Genomic DNA, 18,127 nt, shown 5'->3' on the forward strand with positions numbered 1-18,127 from the left:
TGCCCTGTCCTAGGTTCATGCTCAGATAAGTGTGCTGATGGCCCCACTATTGTTCCTCCACCTGCCCCTGAAGTCAGTTTGTTGTGGGATACCTCGTTCTGGATTGTAAACATTGTATACATCCTTTGATTCTGTTCTTTTTCCCCCCTTTTCTCTCTTCTATTTCCATTTACTTACTTTATTACAATGGTTTTAATTTTGTTTCAGGAAATTATCTGGTTGTGTTTGGAGGATATTCTCATCGCCATAACAAAGAGGAAATTTGCTATGACAGTCACATGTACTTATACCATCTGGGCTGTCATACTTGGGTTAGCCATGATATTTTAGGTGTGAGTGACAAAGGTATACAATTTTCTGACAAAATGATTGGCTTAATGTACCAAACTAATTCGTTTGCTTATGTACCACTAAATTTTGTATGATTTCATAATATTTACTTCAGAGTTCAAGTTTACTTTTACATCTGTAGTTACTCTCCATGAGTTGGTTCTTCCAGTCCGTGGAGGAGAGGGTATAGTATGAATACCATTTGTCCTATCCTGTTTTATTCATACATGATGCACAATTCTCTACATTCACTTCATTATATGCCTTAGTTTCTATGATTCTATTGTGTTATGTAATCATTCTGTAGTTTGGAACAGTACATTTCTATACTTCCCACAAAGATGACTTTCCATATTTTCATAAGCAGCAGTTAGCTATTGCTCTTAGTAGGATTCCACATTATGTATAACCCATTCTGTGCAATATCTTCCATTGGAGCACTTTTGTGTAATAGTCTAATGCTTATTAAACAAACATATCACAAATTGTAGGACTTTTCCTGGAACTTTACAGTATCATTGGCAATTGTAACATTGTACAGATTCTAATTAGATAAATGTTACTCTAGCAATAGCCACATGAGAAAATTTCAAATTAGCCAACAGCTTTTGTAGATGAGTGAAATCACACAGAGGCTCTTGCATACTTGCTCATTATGATATAAAATACCAAAAAAGAAATGATTTTAATCATTTGAATGAAGAGTGTATATTTGAAAGCTGTTGTATCGAGTTGAGGCACCTAAATGTCATAGTAGTTTCTAGTGGCACTGAAATACAATAAAAACAGGCGTTTCACTGAGTATGTTCATCATTATAAAACTTTATTTAAAAAGAGTTGTGAAGGCAGCCAAACAATTGGCAAACAAGAAGTTCATTGTGCAACATAAAAGTAAGGCAAAAGAATTGTGGTCTGTTGTCAAATCAGAGTTAGGTGTTAGAGTTAGCTGTGTGATTTGAGGCATCATGTCACGGATTCCATGGCCCATCCCGTCTCAGGTTTGAGTCCTCCCTCGGGGATGGGTGTGTGTGTTGTTCTTAGCATAAGTTAGATTAAGTAGTATGTAAGTCTAGGGACTGGTGACCTCAGCAGTTTGGTCCCTTAGGAATTAACACACATTTGAAAATTTGAGTTTTGTTAGAGTTAGTAGTAATGAAATATCTAGGATTAAAGTAGTGATAGCTTTATTGTAAAGCCGGCTCAAATATCAGTGTGTTTAAATGAATTCTTCACAAATGTGGCAAAATCAGATGTTGATGTAGCAGAGTATCAGAGTAAAGTAAATCCCTTTGGAATCCACCAAGAAACTGAGAATCTTAGGTATTAAAAAGAAAAGTCGTAATAAAGGATGTGGAAAATATTATATTATCTACAAAATATAACAACTCTGCTGGACAGGGTGGGATACCCACTAAAGTGATTAAAACAGTGTGTAGCACAACTGCCCCCCCCCCCCCCCCAATCAAAGTATTCAATGAGTCTTTTCAACAAGGGTGCTTTCTTAATGTTTTGAGGTATGCCAAAGCAAGGCCTCTGTTCAAGAAAGGGTCGAGGGAAGGCAAGGGAAATTATCAGGCTATTTCTATTCTCCCAGTCCTGTCAAAAGTATTAGAGAAAGTAACTGGAAATCAGATCAAAAACTTTATTGTAAAAAGTAATATTATTATACGTAACCAATTTGGATTTCAACTAGGAAAAAATGCTTTAGATGCGGTGAATAACTTATTGAAAAGATAGACAATCATTGGATCAGAGGAGTAACGTTGCAGGTGTCTTCTGTGATCTCACAAAAGCAATGCAAGTACTAGCAAATTCCACTGACTTGAGTACATGAAAAATTACTTATCACAGTTATTTTGAATCTGTCATTAGGTATGTGATAATTTTCTGGGGAAGTTCAAGTAGTGTATCTCGAATACTGAAACTGCAAAAGAAGAGTGTCTAATACTTGTGTACTCACAGTAAACAGTCTTTTTTGCCCATTATTTCAGAAGCTACTAATACTGACTGTTCCCTCCATCTACATTTATGAAATTATAATGTTCCTAGACAGCAGACAAAAATTATTTGAGGAGAATTGTTTTAACCATACGTATAACATAAGAAATGAAAATATTTTTATGCTAGCCACACACCAGTTGAAATTACATGCACAGACTCCACGGTATATGGGGATGACAATATATAACAAGTAGTTAATGGGCAAAAACATATTTAATATGAAGCCAGAAATTTTAAAAATGAGGCTACAGCAGATTCTGTGAGAGCAATGCTGTTATTCAGTAGAAGAATTCATACAGGGTGAAATGATAATTTGAGCAAGGGGTAATTAAGTGTTAGATTTTATTGTATGTATATATAACAAAATTGCATTATTATTATGATGCTACTTGTTAACATCATCTGGTCTTTGTTCATGGTGAAATTTTACCACAATTTGGTGTGTCTCCTGTACCTGAATCAAATGATTTAGATCATGTGTGCTATGAGACAAATAAACCACAATTCACTGTTCTTTGCAAGCAGCGTACATTTTGGAAAAGTTGTATAGTCAATGAATTCAAAATTAAAATAATTATTCTGATACAGCCGTAATTTTTCCCGAGGGCATGCAGCTTTACTGTATGATTAAATGATGATGGCGTCCTCTTGGGTAAAATATTCCGGAGGTAAAATAGTCCCCCATTCGGATCTCCGGGCGGGGACTACTCAGGAGGATGTCGTTATCAGGAGAAAGAAAACTGGCATTCTACGGATCGGATCGTGGAATGTCAGATCCCTTAATCGGGCAGGTAGGTTAGAAAATTTAAAAAGGGAAATGGATAGGTTGAAGTTAGATATAGTGGGAATTAGTGAAGTTCGGTGGCAGGAGGAACAAGACTTCTGGTCAGGTGACTACAGGGTTATAAACACAAAATCAAATAGGGGTAATGCAGGAGTAGGTTTAATAATGAATAGGAAAATAGGAATGCGGGTAAGCTACTACAAACAGCATAGTGAACGCATTATTGTGGCCAAGATAGATACGAAGCCCACACCTACTACAGTAGTATAAGTTTATATGCCAACTAGCTCTGCAGATGACGAAGAAATTGAAGAAATGTATGATGAAATAAAAGAAATTATTCAGATTGTGAAGGGAGACGAAAATTTAATAGTCATGGGTGACTGGAATTCGAGTGTAGGAAAAGGGAGAGAAGGAAACATAGTAGGTGAATATGGATTGGGGGACAGAAATGAAAGAGGAAGCCACCTGGTAGAATTTTGCACAGAGCACAACATAATCATAACTAACACTTGGTTTAAGAATCATGAAAGAAGGTTGTATACATGGAAGAACCCTGGAGATACTAAAAGGTATCAGATAGATTATATAATGGTAAGACAGAGATTTAGGAACCAGGTTTTAAATTGTAAGACATTTCCAGGGGCAGATGTGGACTCTGACCACAATCTATTGGTTATGACCTGTAGATTAAAACTGAAGAAACTGCAAAAAGGTGGGAATTTAAGGAGATGGGACCTGGATAAACTAAAAGAACCAGAGGTTGTACAGAGATTCAGGGAGAGCATAAGGGAGCAATTGACAGGAATGGGGGAAATAAATACAGTAGAAGAAGAATGGGTAGCTTTGAGGGATGAAGTAGTGAAGGCAGCAGAGGATCAAGTAGGTATAAAGACGAGGGCTAGTAGAAATCCTTGGGTAACAGAAGAAATATTGAATTTAATTGATGAAAGGAGAAAATATAAAAATGCAGTAAGTGAAACAGGCAAAAAGGAATACAAACGTCTCAAAAATGAGATCGACAGGAAGTGCAAAATGGCTAAGCAGGGATGGCTAGAGGATAAATGTAAGGATGTAGAGGCCTATCTCACTAGGGGTAAGATAGATACCGCCTACAGGAAAATTAAAGAGACCTTTGGAGATAAGAGAACGACTTGTATGAATATCAAGAGCTCAGATGGAAACCCAGTTCTAAGCAAAGAAGGGAAAGCAGAAAGGTGGAAGGAGTATATGGAGGGTCTATACAAGGGCGATGTACTTGAGGACAATATTATGGAAATGGAAGAGGATGTAGATGAAGATGAAATGGGAGATACGATACTGCGTGTAGAGTTTGACAGAGCACTGAATGACCTGATTCGAAACAAGGCCCCCGGAGTAGACAATATTCCATTGGAACTACTGACGGCCGTGGGAGAGCCAGTCCTGACAAAACTCTACCATCTGGTGAGCAAGATGTTTGAAACAGGCGAAATACCCTCAGACTTCAAGAAGAATATAATAATTCCAATCCCAAAGAAAGCAGGTGTTGACAGATGTGAAAATTACCGAACTATCAGCTTAATAAGTCACAGCTGCAAAATACTAACACGAATTCTTTACAGACGAATGGAAAAGCTAGTAGAAGCCAACCTCGGGGAAGATCAGTTTGGATTCCGTAGAAACACTGGAACACGTGAGGCAATACTGACATTACGACTTATCTTAGAAGAAAGATTAAGGAAAGGCAAACCTACGTTTCTAGCATTTGTAGACTTAGAGAAAGCTTTTGACAATGTTGACTGGAATACTCTCTTTCAAATTCTAAAGGTGGCAGGGGTAAAATACAGGGAGCGAAAGGCTATTTACAATTTGTACAGAAACCAGATGGCAGTTATAAGAGTCGAGGGACATGAAAGGGAAGCAGTGGTTGGGAAGGGAGTAAGACAGGGTTGTAGCCTGTCCCCGATGTTGTTCAATCTGTATATTGAGCAAGCAGTAAAGGAAACAAAAGAAAAATTCGGAGTAGGTATTAAAATTCATGGAGAAGAAATAAAAGAAAAGTAGTAAAGGAGTTTTGCTATTTGGGGAGCAAAATAACTGATGATGGTCGAAGTAGAGAGGATATAAAATGTAGGCTGGCAATGGCAAGGAAAGCGTTTCTGAAGAAGAGAAATTTGTTAACATCCAGTATTGATTTAAGTGTCAGGAAGTCATTTCTGAAAGTATTCGTATGGAGTGTAGCCATGTATGGAAGTGAAACATGGACGATAAATAGTTTGGACAAGAAGAGAATAGAAGCTTTCGAAATGTGGTGCTACAGAAGAATGCTGAAGATTAGATGGGTAGATCACATAACTAATGAGGAAGTATTGAATAGGATTGGGGAGAAGAGAAGTTTGTGGCACAACTTGACCAGAAGAAGGGATCGGTTGGTAGGACATGTTCTGAGGCATCAAGGGATCACCAATTTAGTATTGGAGGGCAACGTGGAGGGTAAAAATCGTAGGGGGAGACCAAGAGATGAATACACTAAGCAGATTCAGAAGGATGTAGGTTGCAGTAGGTACTGGGAGATGAAAAAGCTTACACAGGATAGAGTAGCATGGAGAGCTGCATCAAACCAGTCTCAGGACTGAAGACCACAACAACAACATTCTGATCTGTTTTGCTCTGAAGAGTCACACCAACATATTTGACTAACAAGACTGCCTTCTCAAACTCACCACCACTGCAGTGCTCAGAAGTGATCAGTACTTTTCATATGTTCACATTTTAAATTGCATTGGCAGGTAGCTGTGGTCATTGTAAAGCTCCATGACAAGTAGTGATGATGTATTATAAGAAGGGCTCTGTATTTACAAATGTAGATAACAACTTTCTGTGAAAATACACATATTTTCAAATAAATACTGAGTTACCATTACCAATAGAAGATAAGTAGCAGCAAATTAATATAGTTGAGTAAATTGAGAAAATTATATTGTCTCAAGCTGTAATCCATACAATTCGGTTTAGAGGTTAGAGTCACTGGCTTTTGGGCTATGGGTCACTGGTTCAGACAACTGACAGTACCTTAGCGATTATCATTCCTGGAAATTTCTAGAAATTTCTTATGTTTGAAATGTATGTATATTTTGGAATATGCAACATTTATGTTAACAGCAGTACATTTCATCCAAGAGCTCAGTTCTCTTCAGTCTGTATGTTGGTGTTCATACTAAATGTGTTTTCAGTGCTAAGCCTTGGAATTCATTGATAACCTTTCTTTCAGATTTGTACTTGATTGTAGAGAGTTACAGCTAAACCAGTCCTAGAAAATAGCCTCACATTTAATGAGGTTTCCCAGTCAGGGTAGAAAGTAGATCTTAAAGAGGAACATTAGAAATGGACATGCGAATGTGATAGAGAAACGTGTGACCATTGAAGAACACAGATAACATTTCACCTATGATATATATCGGAATTTTCAGAATGGTGCACAAAGCCCGTTCAGTGATCGGGATCTCATCAATGTCATCATCGATGGCTGACCTGTCCAGCTACTAGTCAACTCAGGGGATCCTTTTTCTGTAATGTCAAATGCTTATCATCACCAGTTCAATAGGACAGTGTTCCGTTATACAAAAGAGGTTGTGCGCGGAAGGTCACAAATGGGACATTCCGACTAGAACATGAATTGCAATAGTAATTATTAATGCTGTCAGTGACTGAACACAGTCCTTTGAATGTGTCATTTTAGCAGAATGTATTCATTGTCATATACTGTGGAAGATCAGAGCTCGAGTTTGACAAAGCTACTCCAACAAACACACACAATGAATATTGCTTTGGACAGTTGTTTGCTGTTGAAGATGATGTCATCCCACCATCATTAACAAGATAAGTTCCAGTCATCAGTCTGGGCACCCAGTTAAACTATGAAGCTGTTGTCACCTCCAAAAAGCTACTCAGACTCACAAAATAAATGTACATATCAGCAACAATTGCAAGCGTTACGGATGGCTAAGTGGAACTTTGGATCATTAAATTTCAGCCACAACTCATCACTAAGGGCATGTGTGTTGGAACAGTGGAATTAGTCCAAGATGGGCAGCTCAGTACCATTGATGAAAACCAAAATAGGTGACACAATGGTTAGCACATTGGACTTGCATTCAGGAGGACGACAGTTCAAACCATGTTGGGACATCCTTCTTTAGATTTTCGATGATTTCCCTAACTTGCTTCAGGTAAATACCGGGATGGTTCCTTTGAAAGGGCATGGCCGACTTCCTTCTGCATCCTTCCCTAATCTGATAGGGCCGATGACCTTGTTCTTTGGTCACGTCCCCCAAATCAACCAACCACCCATGGATGAAGAATTGTGCTCCACTACCATTATAGACAATACAGTGAATGAAGATACTATCGACCTGCCAATAGGATCTGGCCACACCAAGGAACAGTGTTGTCAAGTGTTAGCTGTTCTGTATCAATTCTTGGATGCTTTCAAATTCAGAGTGAAGAAAATACAGACCAAATGGTCCATAGTAAAACACTGTATCAACATTGGGGATCATGCACCAATTAGTCAGCACTCGTATAGGGTGTCACTGACTGAATGACGCATAATTTGGCAGGTAGGATAAGATACGGCAAGATGGAATGGTTGAATCTTTGGCGAGTCCTTGTTCCTCTCCTGTGGGCATTGTGAAGGAGGAGGATGACACTCGACATTTTTTTTGTCAACTATCAGTGACTGAACAAAATCACATAAATGCTGTACATTGATGACACCCTAAACTGCTTGAAAGGAGCAAAGTATTTCTCAACTGTGGACATGTATACAGGTTACTGGTAAATCGAAGTTGATGAGGCTGACCAGGAGAAGACTGCCATCATCACCCTTGACAGCCTTCATGAGTACAAAGTTACACCAGTTGTACTATGTAACACCCCAGCCACCTTCAGATTTAAGATGGTCAGTCAGCTTCGACATCTTAAATAGACGATGTGTCTTTGCCGTTTGGATGAAACTTTTTTTTTTTTTCTTCTCCTCTCTCTCCAGTCGTATGAAGAACATCTAAGCTTCCAGACAACTGTGCTGAAGTGTGTTCCGACTGCAGGCCCCAGCTTGAATCTAAAAATGTGACTCTTTGTCGCCCAAGAAATAAAAATCTTGGGGCATCTAGTTAATGGAAATGGAGACAACCTCAGTCGAGAAAAAATAAGGGTAGTCATAAATTTCCCAACTCCTCGGAACATTCATGAAGTGCCAAGTTTTCTCCAAATGTGCTCGTACTACTGGTTATGCATAACAACAAAGCATGTACCTAGCAGGGAGATGCCAAATATTCCTAGAACGAGGTCCAAGAAAGATCTTTCTTTGTCTTTACAGAGGCACTAACATCATCTCCAATTCTAGTATTGTATGATCAGCTTGCTGAGACAGAACTTAACATTGGCATTGGCAGTTATGGAATAGGTCCAGTTCTAGTACAGAGTCAGGAAGGAGCTGAAAGGTAATAGCTTATGCTTTCAAAACTCGCATCCAAGTCCAAGATGAGGTATTCCACAACTGAAAAAGGGTGCCTTGCAATTGTTTGGTCCATCAGTAAGTTCTGTACATATTTATTTGGCAAACCATTCACCACTCTATAGGACCACATTTTTCTCTACATTGGCTTAGTTGCCTGAAGGATCCATCATGTCAACTGTCAGGATGGACACTGAGGCTTTCTGAGTAAGATGTCACATTTGTATACAAAAATAGATGGAAGTGCAAAGGTGCTGGCTGCACTTCAAGGAATCTTTTGGGGGAACAGTGATGTGGATGAAATCTGTCATTGCTGCATTAAATGCTGTTGAATGGTGGGGAGATCCAACATTGTTGAAACCTTGGAAGCTGTGAAGGAGGAACTGATCTAAAGAGCTTTCTAATTAATAGATAGAACATTGTGTGAAAGAAACTATGATCTGATGGAGTGGAAATAGTTGCTAATCATCTTTGGCCAGCTACCTACAATGCTCCAACATCTGCTCACCTTGGGTTTGGGAAGACTCTAGACAGAAGCAGATGGAGGTATCATTGGCCAGGTCTCTATGGATCCATTATGCTCTAAGTGACCCACTGCAATGACTGCCAATGATGAAAGCACATGTTGCAGTTGTCTGTGGGACATCTTATACTATTTCCCCATGCTGCAGTGCCATATCAGTGAATTGCAGTTTATCAGCTGTGGATGTTCCCATAGTTGACAAACAGAAATAAATGATAATAGCCTGCACTTAGTATCTCACCTGCTATGCTGTCACCAAAGCTGTACTTACTTCCAGTACTCTGGAAATGTCAAGCTTCCTTGTGGAAGATGTCATCTTGAAGGAAGAACAACTCTCAGAGATGATCTCTGATTGTGGAAAAACTTTCGTCAGCACAATTTTATATTGTGACATCACCCACAGGATGACAAGTGCCTACCACACTGAAGTATGGTTTAACAGAAAGCTTCAGTAAGACATTGGCAGATATGCTCTTGATGTACATTGATGTCAAACGGTGAGATTAGGATTGTCTCCCTGATGTGACATTCACATTTAACACAGCAAAGATACTACAGGCTTTACACTGTTCTTTCTGCTTCAAGATTGTGAGGGTGAAATGACAATGGATTCACTGTTCCCATTTCAGCCGGACGATATTCAGGGTCACTATGTGAAACACTTCATCACCAGGAAAGTAGGCACAAGACAACTGGCTCATATACGGACACTGGATTCTCAGTAGAATGACTGAGAGCACTATAAAAGCATGCATTGTCTTTTGAGGTCTATTGCAGAAGACTTAGTATGAATTTTTATGCTTGTGGGGAAAATGGGACTATAGAAAAAGTACTTAAGTCATTCATTGCTTGTTAGACAACACATACAAATTCAAGGACTTTGACCATTCATCAACAAGGCAAAAGTACAAAAACATCGACCATGTTCTGTGTACAAAGCCCTGCTACAGTCCTGAGCCACAGCTCATTGATGGGGGCTGCTTGTTCAAGGAAAATTAAGACCCATTCAACAACAGTGAAGCTTTGACAGCAACAGTGAAGCTTTGACAACAGAAGCTACCTTCGATGCTATTCATAATGAAGACGATGTGATAACTCAATCAGAAAATGAGGATCTGCCAGCCAGCATTGCCGTTCAGAGGACTATTGATGAGATCTAGTTTCTGGTTGCTGTAATCGACTGTAATGAGAACTTCTGAAACAATGACTCACTATTTTTCCACGAGAGGGAGCAATGTTGCGAGCTATATTGCATACAGTTTGGTGTAATTATTAAGTGTCCCTGGCTGTCATGCTGAGGGTCGCCAGTTCAAAACCCAACAAGCAGTAAATATATGTTATTAAGTAATTATCATATCTGGAATTTTCTGTGTGTTTCTTATGTTTGAAATATTTATATGTTCTGGAATAGTCAGTGCTTGTATTTGTCTGTTCTGGAACATTTAATGTTCCCTTCTATTTCATATCGATGTTCATAATGAACTTGCTTTTAGTGCTAAGTGTTGTACTTCACCAATGACCCTACTTTTGAATTTGTATTGGATTGTGGATTACGATGTGATAATATTTAGTTAATCAAATAAAAATAATTATCACAGTCATTATGATAAAAAAAGTATATAGAGGACCCAGCAGGACTCAAACCCACAATGTTCTTCATATCACGGGTAAATATTTAACTGTGAGTCTATAGTGCTATTTAGGAATCAGGGCTATTTTCAAGGCTCTAGTGCATCATAGGAAATATTGAAATTCTTTTTTGTCTATTAGTCACAATTTAGGGCCCACCATGGTGAACAGCTGTAGGATGTGATTCTCGGGACGCTGACCTACACCACTGTATGGGAGGTTTCAAAAAGTTGACCAAAGCCTGGGAATTTCCTCTTATAAGTCATTTATTGCAAACAAAAAGTGTCCATTCAAACTGTGCTGAACTGTATCTAACTCTATTTATGTTTGTTGATTAATTTACACTCAAAAGAAGAAAATGCAGAGCTTTGTCAGAAAAGCCCCAGGTATTAAGAAAAATTGCATCAGTTGTAATGCCTTTGGGATGTTGTGAATCATTGCAAATTATGGCAGAGTTAATTACAGTCAAAATTTGTTTTTTTTTTTGGGCACAAAATGTGTCTCAGAACTTTCCTGTGTAGTGAACTAGTGATCTCCATGACTAAGTACATCTTTCAGTGGGAGTTAGTTACAGTCACAATTTGTTTATTCAAGCACGAAATATGCTTCAGAACTTTCTTGGGAACTGATCTCCAAGACTAAGTGCATCTTTCAATGGGTGAAATGGAAATTTTTTAAAAGCAGAATCATGTGTACAGAACTTTGGTTGCTTGGTGGTGTTGATGGAACAAGTCTGTTGGTTACTTCATATAATTTAGCGAATCCAGAGAAAATTTAAATTTGAGCAGTCAGGATGGGATATGAACCCATCTACTACCTTCCATTGTGTTTTAATTGCTGTGAAACGTACATCAATTATCTTTTGTGTCTTCCTGTTATTGTTAAGGAATACAGTGGGACTTCTCTGCCATTTAGTATAATTCTCAGGGCATTTTGATCAGTGTGTTCTGCATAATAAATCTGTATTTAAACCATAGCTATTGCATGTTTATTTCCTCAGAACTGAATGCTGAAATAAAGGAGAAAGATGGATGAAACAAAAATCAGGCCAATGAAAATAATAACACAGTCGTTGCAGGTGTTAGTAAAATAGGGAACATAATAGTAGTAGAGAACTTGAAACTGGAAAGTAACACTCCAAAAAAGAACAGTACTAAAATATAAAAAAAATCATACAGCACAATGTTCTTGAAACCGATCACAAAAGATGAACAATTAAAAACTATACAGAAACTAAAGGCCATGAAATCAGCTGGCGATGATGAAATATCGAACCACATAGTACAGCTAGGAAGTAAAGAAATAATCACACCATTACTGGACATAGCAGCCAGCTCTTTCACAAATAGACTTTTTCCAGAAAAAAAATGAAGATAGGCAGGGTTGTGCCTAGGTACAAGAAAGAGGATAAAGATGACACCAACCATTACATACCAGTTTCACTGATACCAGGTTTCTCAAACATCCTAGAAATGCTTATGCATAGTAGATTGATTGTTTATCTGAACAAAAGAACATTCTTGTACCATCATAACACAGTTTTAGAAAGGTTAAACTTTTAGAATCAGCGGTTCTCAGTCTAACACAATATATTATATATTTACAAGATGAAAAAAGTTGTATCTGCAATTTTTCTGTACCTCTCCAGAGTATTTTATACCATTTCCCATCAAATATTAACACAAAAACTGGAAAACTATGGCATTCAAGGGCAAGCAGGAGAGCAGATACAATAATACCTATGCAACAGGAAATACTATGCATCAATAGGGAACTCTTATCAGTCAGAAGCCAAATAATCAAATATGGAGTGCTGTAATGTTTGGTAATAGGCTGTTGCCGTTTAATGTCTAGAAATGATGCAGGTGTTGAGAGGGGGTAAAGAAATAGTGTTGCTTATGATGCTGAACAGTGACCAAAATGTGGAACGACTTGACAAGAGAGCATATATTTCTGCAAATATCGCTGCTCAGTGGCTAAGGAAAAATTAATTGGTTATAAACCTGGAGAAGACCGTTTATAAAGTGTTCAGAAATAAATTGAAGTCTCTATACATGGCTTTAACACTGGATAGTGCAAAGCTGAAAGGTGTGGATCGCACTAGATTTTCAGGTATTACTGTGGATAATGAGCAAAAATAAAAACAGCATATTAATTCTGCCTGTAAGAGACTCAGCTCTATAATATTCGTAATGAAGTAGGTATCAAAATGTGCAGACCAATAGCTTCTGCGCAAAGAATACTGTAGATTCTTTGAACTGTACCTACAGTGTGAGGAAACTCAGACTGTCGGGAAATAATGTGTGCACTTAAAAAGTGGCATTATTGTAAGATTTATGGGTCAGTTCGAGTTGGATGTGTGGGGCATGGAAGGGATGCATTGTCAGCAAATGAAATTTATAAAATCCATGAAAATATCTGATTATTATTGTCAGATATGAGTTACAAAAGGATCCTCTAGGAGGAATGTGCCATATGCCAGTCACATAGATGACTGGATGGGTGGCCAGAAGTTCAAAAGATGATAAAGAGAACAGTATATTTCAGGGTGACTGCAGACTAATGGAAGGAAGCTGAGGTAGCAACAGACGGCATAAAGTCAACTCACAAGAGAGGAGACAGCAGCAGATGCCGGAAATCCATATGCCCTGTAGCAAAGCTAAAAGCAAGCTTCAGAAGAGTCTCTCGGCAGGCAGATACAGGAGGAGTCACATGACTTCTTTCTCGCACTTTCTCAATGATTATTCAAAGTATGCTGGAGTAAGTAGAGTCTTAGTATGGCTCTCTACTGCTCTTGGTCTTTGGTCTTATAGTGAAATGTATACCTGGCTGGAATGACTGGATACTGCAGTAAAGATTATTGATTTCTTGGGGCCCATGGTGCAACTGCCAATTGGCGTAATACATACGATTACAGGGTGGTACACAGGGGTAGGACTTATGAAACAAGCAGAAACTGCTTCAAAAATCTAGGTAACTTAACTTTCACATCATTGTACATATGTAAAACAATAATACACATCATACAAGATGCTTTATAGTGGTTTAAAATTATCCACAACACATGGAGGAAGAAAGAGATATGAAGCAGATCCCACCCACTGACAATCCTTGCAAAAGAATCTCTGTACTCAGGTATCAGGCTACTAAGAAGTCTGAAAAAAAAAAAGCCTGCATGATGACACTAAAGTTCCAAAGAAACTCAGTTGTCTAATGGAAAAGGAATTATATAGTGTTAAAAATTACCTATCAAATTAAATTTTTATATACTGTTTTTCATAATCAGTGGTATTAGAGTGTGTGATCAAAAATGGTTCCTGCATAGGAAATAAGGGAGAACAGATATTTTCTGTTTTTGAATCATTGCTGATTTTTGTTTTATGGGCATTAGACTGTAGTCCAAGGCTCTGTCTAACATTTCATTTTCCAGTGCTGTGGACATCATCAAAAGCTATAAAGACTCATTTAGTAGTACAAACTTAAACTAGCTTAGCAAGCCGAGCTGTTTGTATATACCCATGCAAAGGTCGATTCATGTTGTCCTCAGACCTCTGCCACAGATCATAGATTAATGCTGATGTGCTTAAAGTGTGGAAGATAAAGAAGCATTAACATCTGACTTGAGGAACATAAGATGAATTGTCATCTGGGAACAACGGATACATTGGCAATAGCAGATCATACACCAAAGTGCGCGTCATTTACGACGGCGACCGAGTTTAGGTGCATTCTTTGCATCTGAGGTTACAAAACACAGTGAGCCAATGAACAGAGAACGACGTTGCCAGAGCTCGACTGCAGTGCAGAGCATGGACAAGTGTCTTCAGTTTTAGAAACATTCAGTCATAAATAAAGTAATTGAACAAAAGCAATGTTTTGATAGCAGACTTTCTTTTATAGAAAATTTGGAAAAAGCATTTTTTATACCAGTTGCTTCATATTCTATTAATTAATTAAACCAAACAAGCAATAAGGCTCCTAATTCAGGTGATAGCAAGGAAAGGTGTTTGTATCATTCTCACTAATGGCTTTTTAGCAATAAAGAACAGCGGTAATTGTTTCTTTCCTATTGTACTTCGACGAAATGTGAGTAATTCATAGTCATACGAACAGTGTTTGTCGGTATTTTGCGTGCTATTTTAAAGTCCTTCGGAAGGTCTGTTGATGAATGACCATAATGGCTAAAGTGCTTGGCTGCTAAGCGAAAGGTTCTGAGTTCAAACCTTGTTCGGTGCTTAATATTTTCTTTATTTAAAAACAATATCAATGTGTCTTACTTCATGAATTTTATTCATTTGAATGTAATTTTTTGAAATTTCTAATGGCAACTAAAATCGACTGTACGGAAAGTATACGCTATGGACTTTTACCTCTGCAAACTCTTCAAAATTTCATGCAATGGTTTACTACATCTAATGCTGCACAATAACTGCGTTGAACATCGAAACAAAATTGTCATTTATGGGGGGAAGGTATCAGTCAAGAAGATGTGTAAAAATCAAATTATTGGGCCAAATAGTTTTTGTGAAATCGAATGATAAAGTGTGTCAAAGCAGTCGAAACACCATGTGTCTGCACAGGTGAGCAGTGCAGTGATGACAAAATTGCACGCAGCGCGGAATGTGGGGAGCACGTCTCTGTGGCAGCGAAAGGGTTAATGCGGCCGTGGTGGCTTTACTTCATAAACTGCGCACTTCCCCCTAAACGTAAGTTTGTGAACTATACTATGGCGCTGCAACTGACAATGCAGCAATCTCCCGCATCTAGGTGGACATGCGCGAACTGCCAAGATAAAAGAATTGAACTATAGGACCAGAGAGCCACAAAATTATTTCTCTGATACTGTTGTTTCATCAAGTTTAAAATATTCTGAAGGTATTATGTACAGAGAGGGCAAAGAAATTTGAAAGAACCTTTCTGCTAATGACTGCTGTAGATACAGATGCTTGTTTTTTCTCATGTGGTCTCATCTAAAATTTAAACTTTATTGATATATCAACCGATCAATACAGAGTTATTACTTGATTGCATGGACCAATATGTGGTACTTTTCTAGAAACTGTAACTCAAAGGTCTCTGAGAATGTAGAATTTATTTGAATAGTTCTTGTGCAGTGCACTCTTCGGTTATCATTACAACTTTATGAAGTAAACATAATTAAAAACTTAACTTTATTAGACACACTTACAAATTATTTGATTATCTAGGTTCAGTGACCGAAAATTTCTGTTAGCTCTATGTCTAGTAAAGTGCTCATTGTAAAGCTGCACGACAAGATGTTATGCTGTGTAAATATACTTCTGTATTTACAGATGTAGCTAATTAAATTCTGTAATTTAGTAACTATTAAGCTACAAAACAGTAGGTATTGAATATAACTGTGGAGGCAGCAATTTTTTCAGAGTAACAACTTTTGTTCTAATTTACGTGGTTAAATTTAGCTGGCATAAGTACAAACAGTCTCAAGCCATTGTTAGTACAGTGCGCAAATTAAGTTTCTTTAAATGTCTTTTGATAATGTATACCTCAACTTGATCCACATCCCTTATGGTTCTCCTTCTTGATGGGACCCACATACATGAAGATTGAGTGAATGAGTGGCTTTAATATTTATTACGGAGAGTGAGAGCTGCACCTGGATAGCCACATGCATTAACAAGGCACTTCCAGGATTTGTGTAGTATAAACAGTATCATTAGTGTGAAAAGGAAATTTCCAAATTAAATCCAGCTGGCAGATTAATGAGGAGGACTGTCATGCCAGTCAGCCCGGATGTGAGTTTTAGGTGGTTTCCCCCATCCGATAAGGCGAATACTGGACTGATACCCATGTTCCACATCAGTTATATGATCAAACACTTTGAAAACATTTGCATACTTTCATATGGGATAACATTAGCCGAGAATGAGGTGCTACTGTTGTCACTTTGAGAAATTATTCATAGTACAATATCAGCCATTCATTATATTTATTACACTTTGCAATAACAATTATTGATACTGTTGCCTGAGAGCTACATTTCAAATATCTTACTTTTTAGTACCTAATAACATTTCATAATGGTAAAATTCAGCTCTCTTGGAAAGATTATGATTATCTGCTTTCAGGTTTCCATAATTTATTGAACTTTTTTAGTGAAATGACTACGTGATTTTAATTCAAGGCCATGTCAGTTTATATTTAGTACTCATTAACAAAACCTAATAAAGAAGTGATACCATGATGTTACAGTGTGTGTCATATTGGAAAGTGGCTTATTTTAAACCATTCTGTGCATTCTCCATGCTATTAATTACAGCAGCCAGTGGTGTTTAGTCTGCCTTCAGACATGTTGCCGTGAATAGTGCTGGATTGTGATAATTGCTCTCTTCCAGACTGTGATGTGCTATTACGTTAATGATAATGCAGCTTTATTCATTGCTATATGCACCAACATTCTATAAAGCTTGACACCATAGAAGATGCTTGCCTTCACTGTGTAAGCAAATCTCATCCCTTCTTTGCTTTCCCATTACTGTCTCTCTCTGCATGGAGACACTTTCTGATATGGTATGCTCTATAACGCTGAAGAATTCCCTACCACATAAAAAATTACTGTGCTGAATCTGTGTGTAAACTAAAAGTAACAGTTTGAGATGCCGTTTGATTTTGTTGACATATTGAGAATTGTGAAAATGAGCTAAATGTAATTGTAAGCAAACAAACTAAAGGACCAGATGAGGTGTACTCAGTAAATAATGATCAAGCTTAAAACTGGTCTAGACAAAACTTTATCTGTCATTGGAATGGAAAATGCTACACTGAGCAAAATCAGTAAGTCCACATTGTATATCAGTTCTGTGAAGTATTTTATTACTTTCTGTTATTTATCAATGTTCTTCAAGAATTCATTTGTTAGTTGAGATGATAATGAATTGATACCATATCCTTTATTTTCAGCCCAAGACTACCGTTATCCTAAGCAACAAGGTGTTTTTGCTCATGCAGCAGATGTTAGGAATGGAAATACATTGCTTATTGTTGGTGGTTATCATGGAAATGTGAATGCTGATCTTTTGGCTTATGTCTTACCACCAATGCTGGCCAGCAGGGAAGGTGAAACTTATGAAGCGGAACAAGTATGTGGCAGGTAAGTGTGTGTGTGTGTGTGTGTGTGTGTGTGTGTGTGATAACTGAAAATAGTTTTTATGTTTTTCAGAAGTAATCCTCTAAGGAAAGAGTTAAATTTGTTTGTATGCGTTTCACAAATAATATGTGGAGGTATTTTCAACAAAACATGTAGTGAACACCTTTTATCTCCATATGCATTTTAACAATATCATATGTATGAAATACTTATTCACCTATGAAAAGTTGCATTAAG

General features: G+C 37.7%; 1 protein-coding gene across 1 annotated transcript in view; it reads left to right on the forward strand.

The window, feature by feature from the left end:
• The window catches only part of LOC124799322 (multiple epidermal growth factor-like domains protein 8), a 380,153-nt gene that overhangs the window by 127,501 nt on the left and 234,525 nt on the right, over positions 1-18,127 (forward strand). The window contains exons 8-9 of the mRNA XM_047262911.1: positions 208-345; positions 17,704-17,893. Of these exons, the coding sequence (XP_047118867.1) occupies positions 208-345; positions 17,704-17,893 (328 nt within the window). The remainder of the gene's footprint in view (positions 1-207; positions 346-17,703; positions 17,894-18,127) is intronic.

Source organism: Schistocerca piceifrons, chromosome 5 (genome assembly GCF_021461385.2).
Source record: "Schistocerca piceifrons isolate TAMUIC-IGC-003096 chromosome 5, iqSchPice1.1, whole genome shotgun sequence".
Classification (NCBI taxonomy): Eukaryota; Metazoa; Arthropoda; class Insecta; order Orthoptera; family Acrididae; genus Schistocerca; species Schistocerca piceifrons.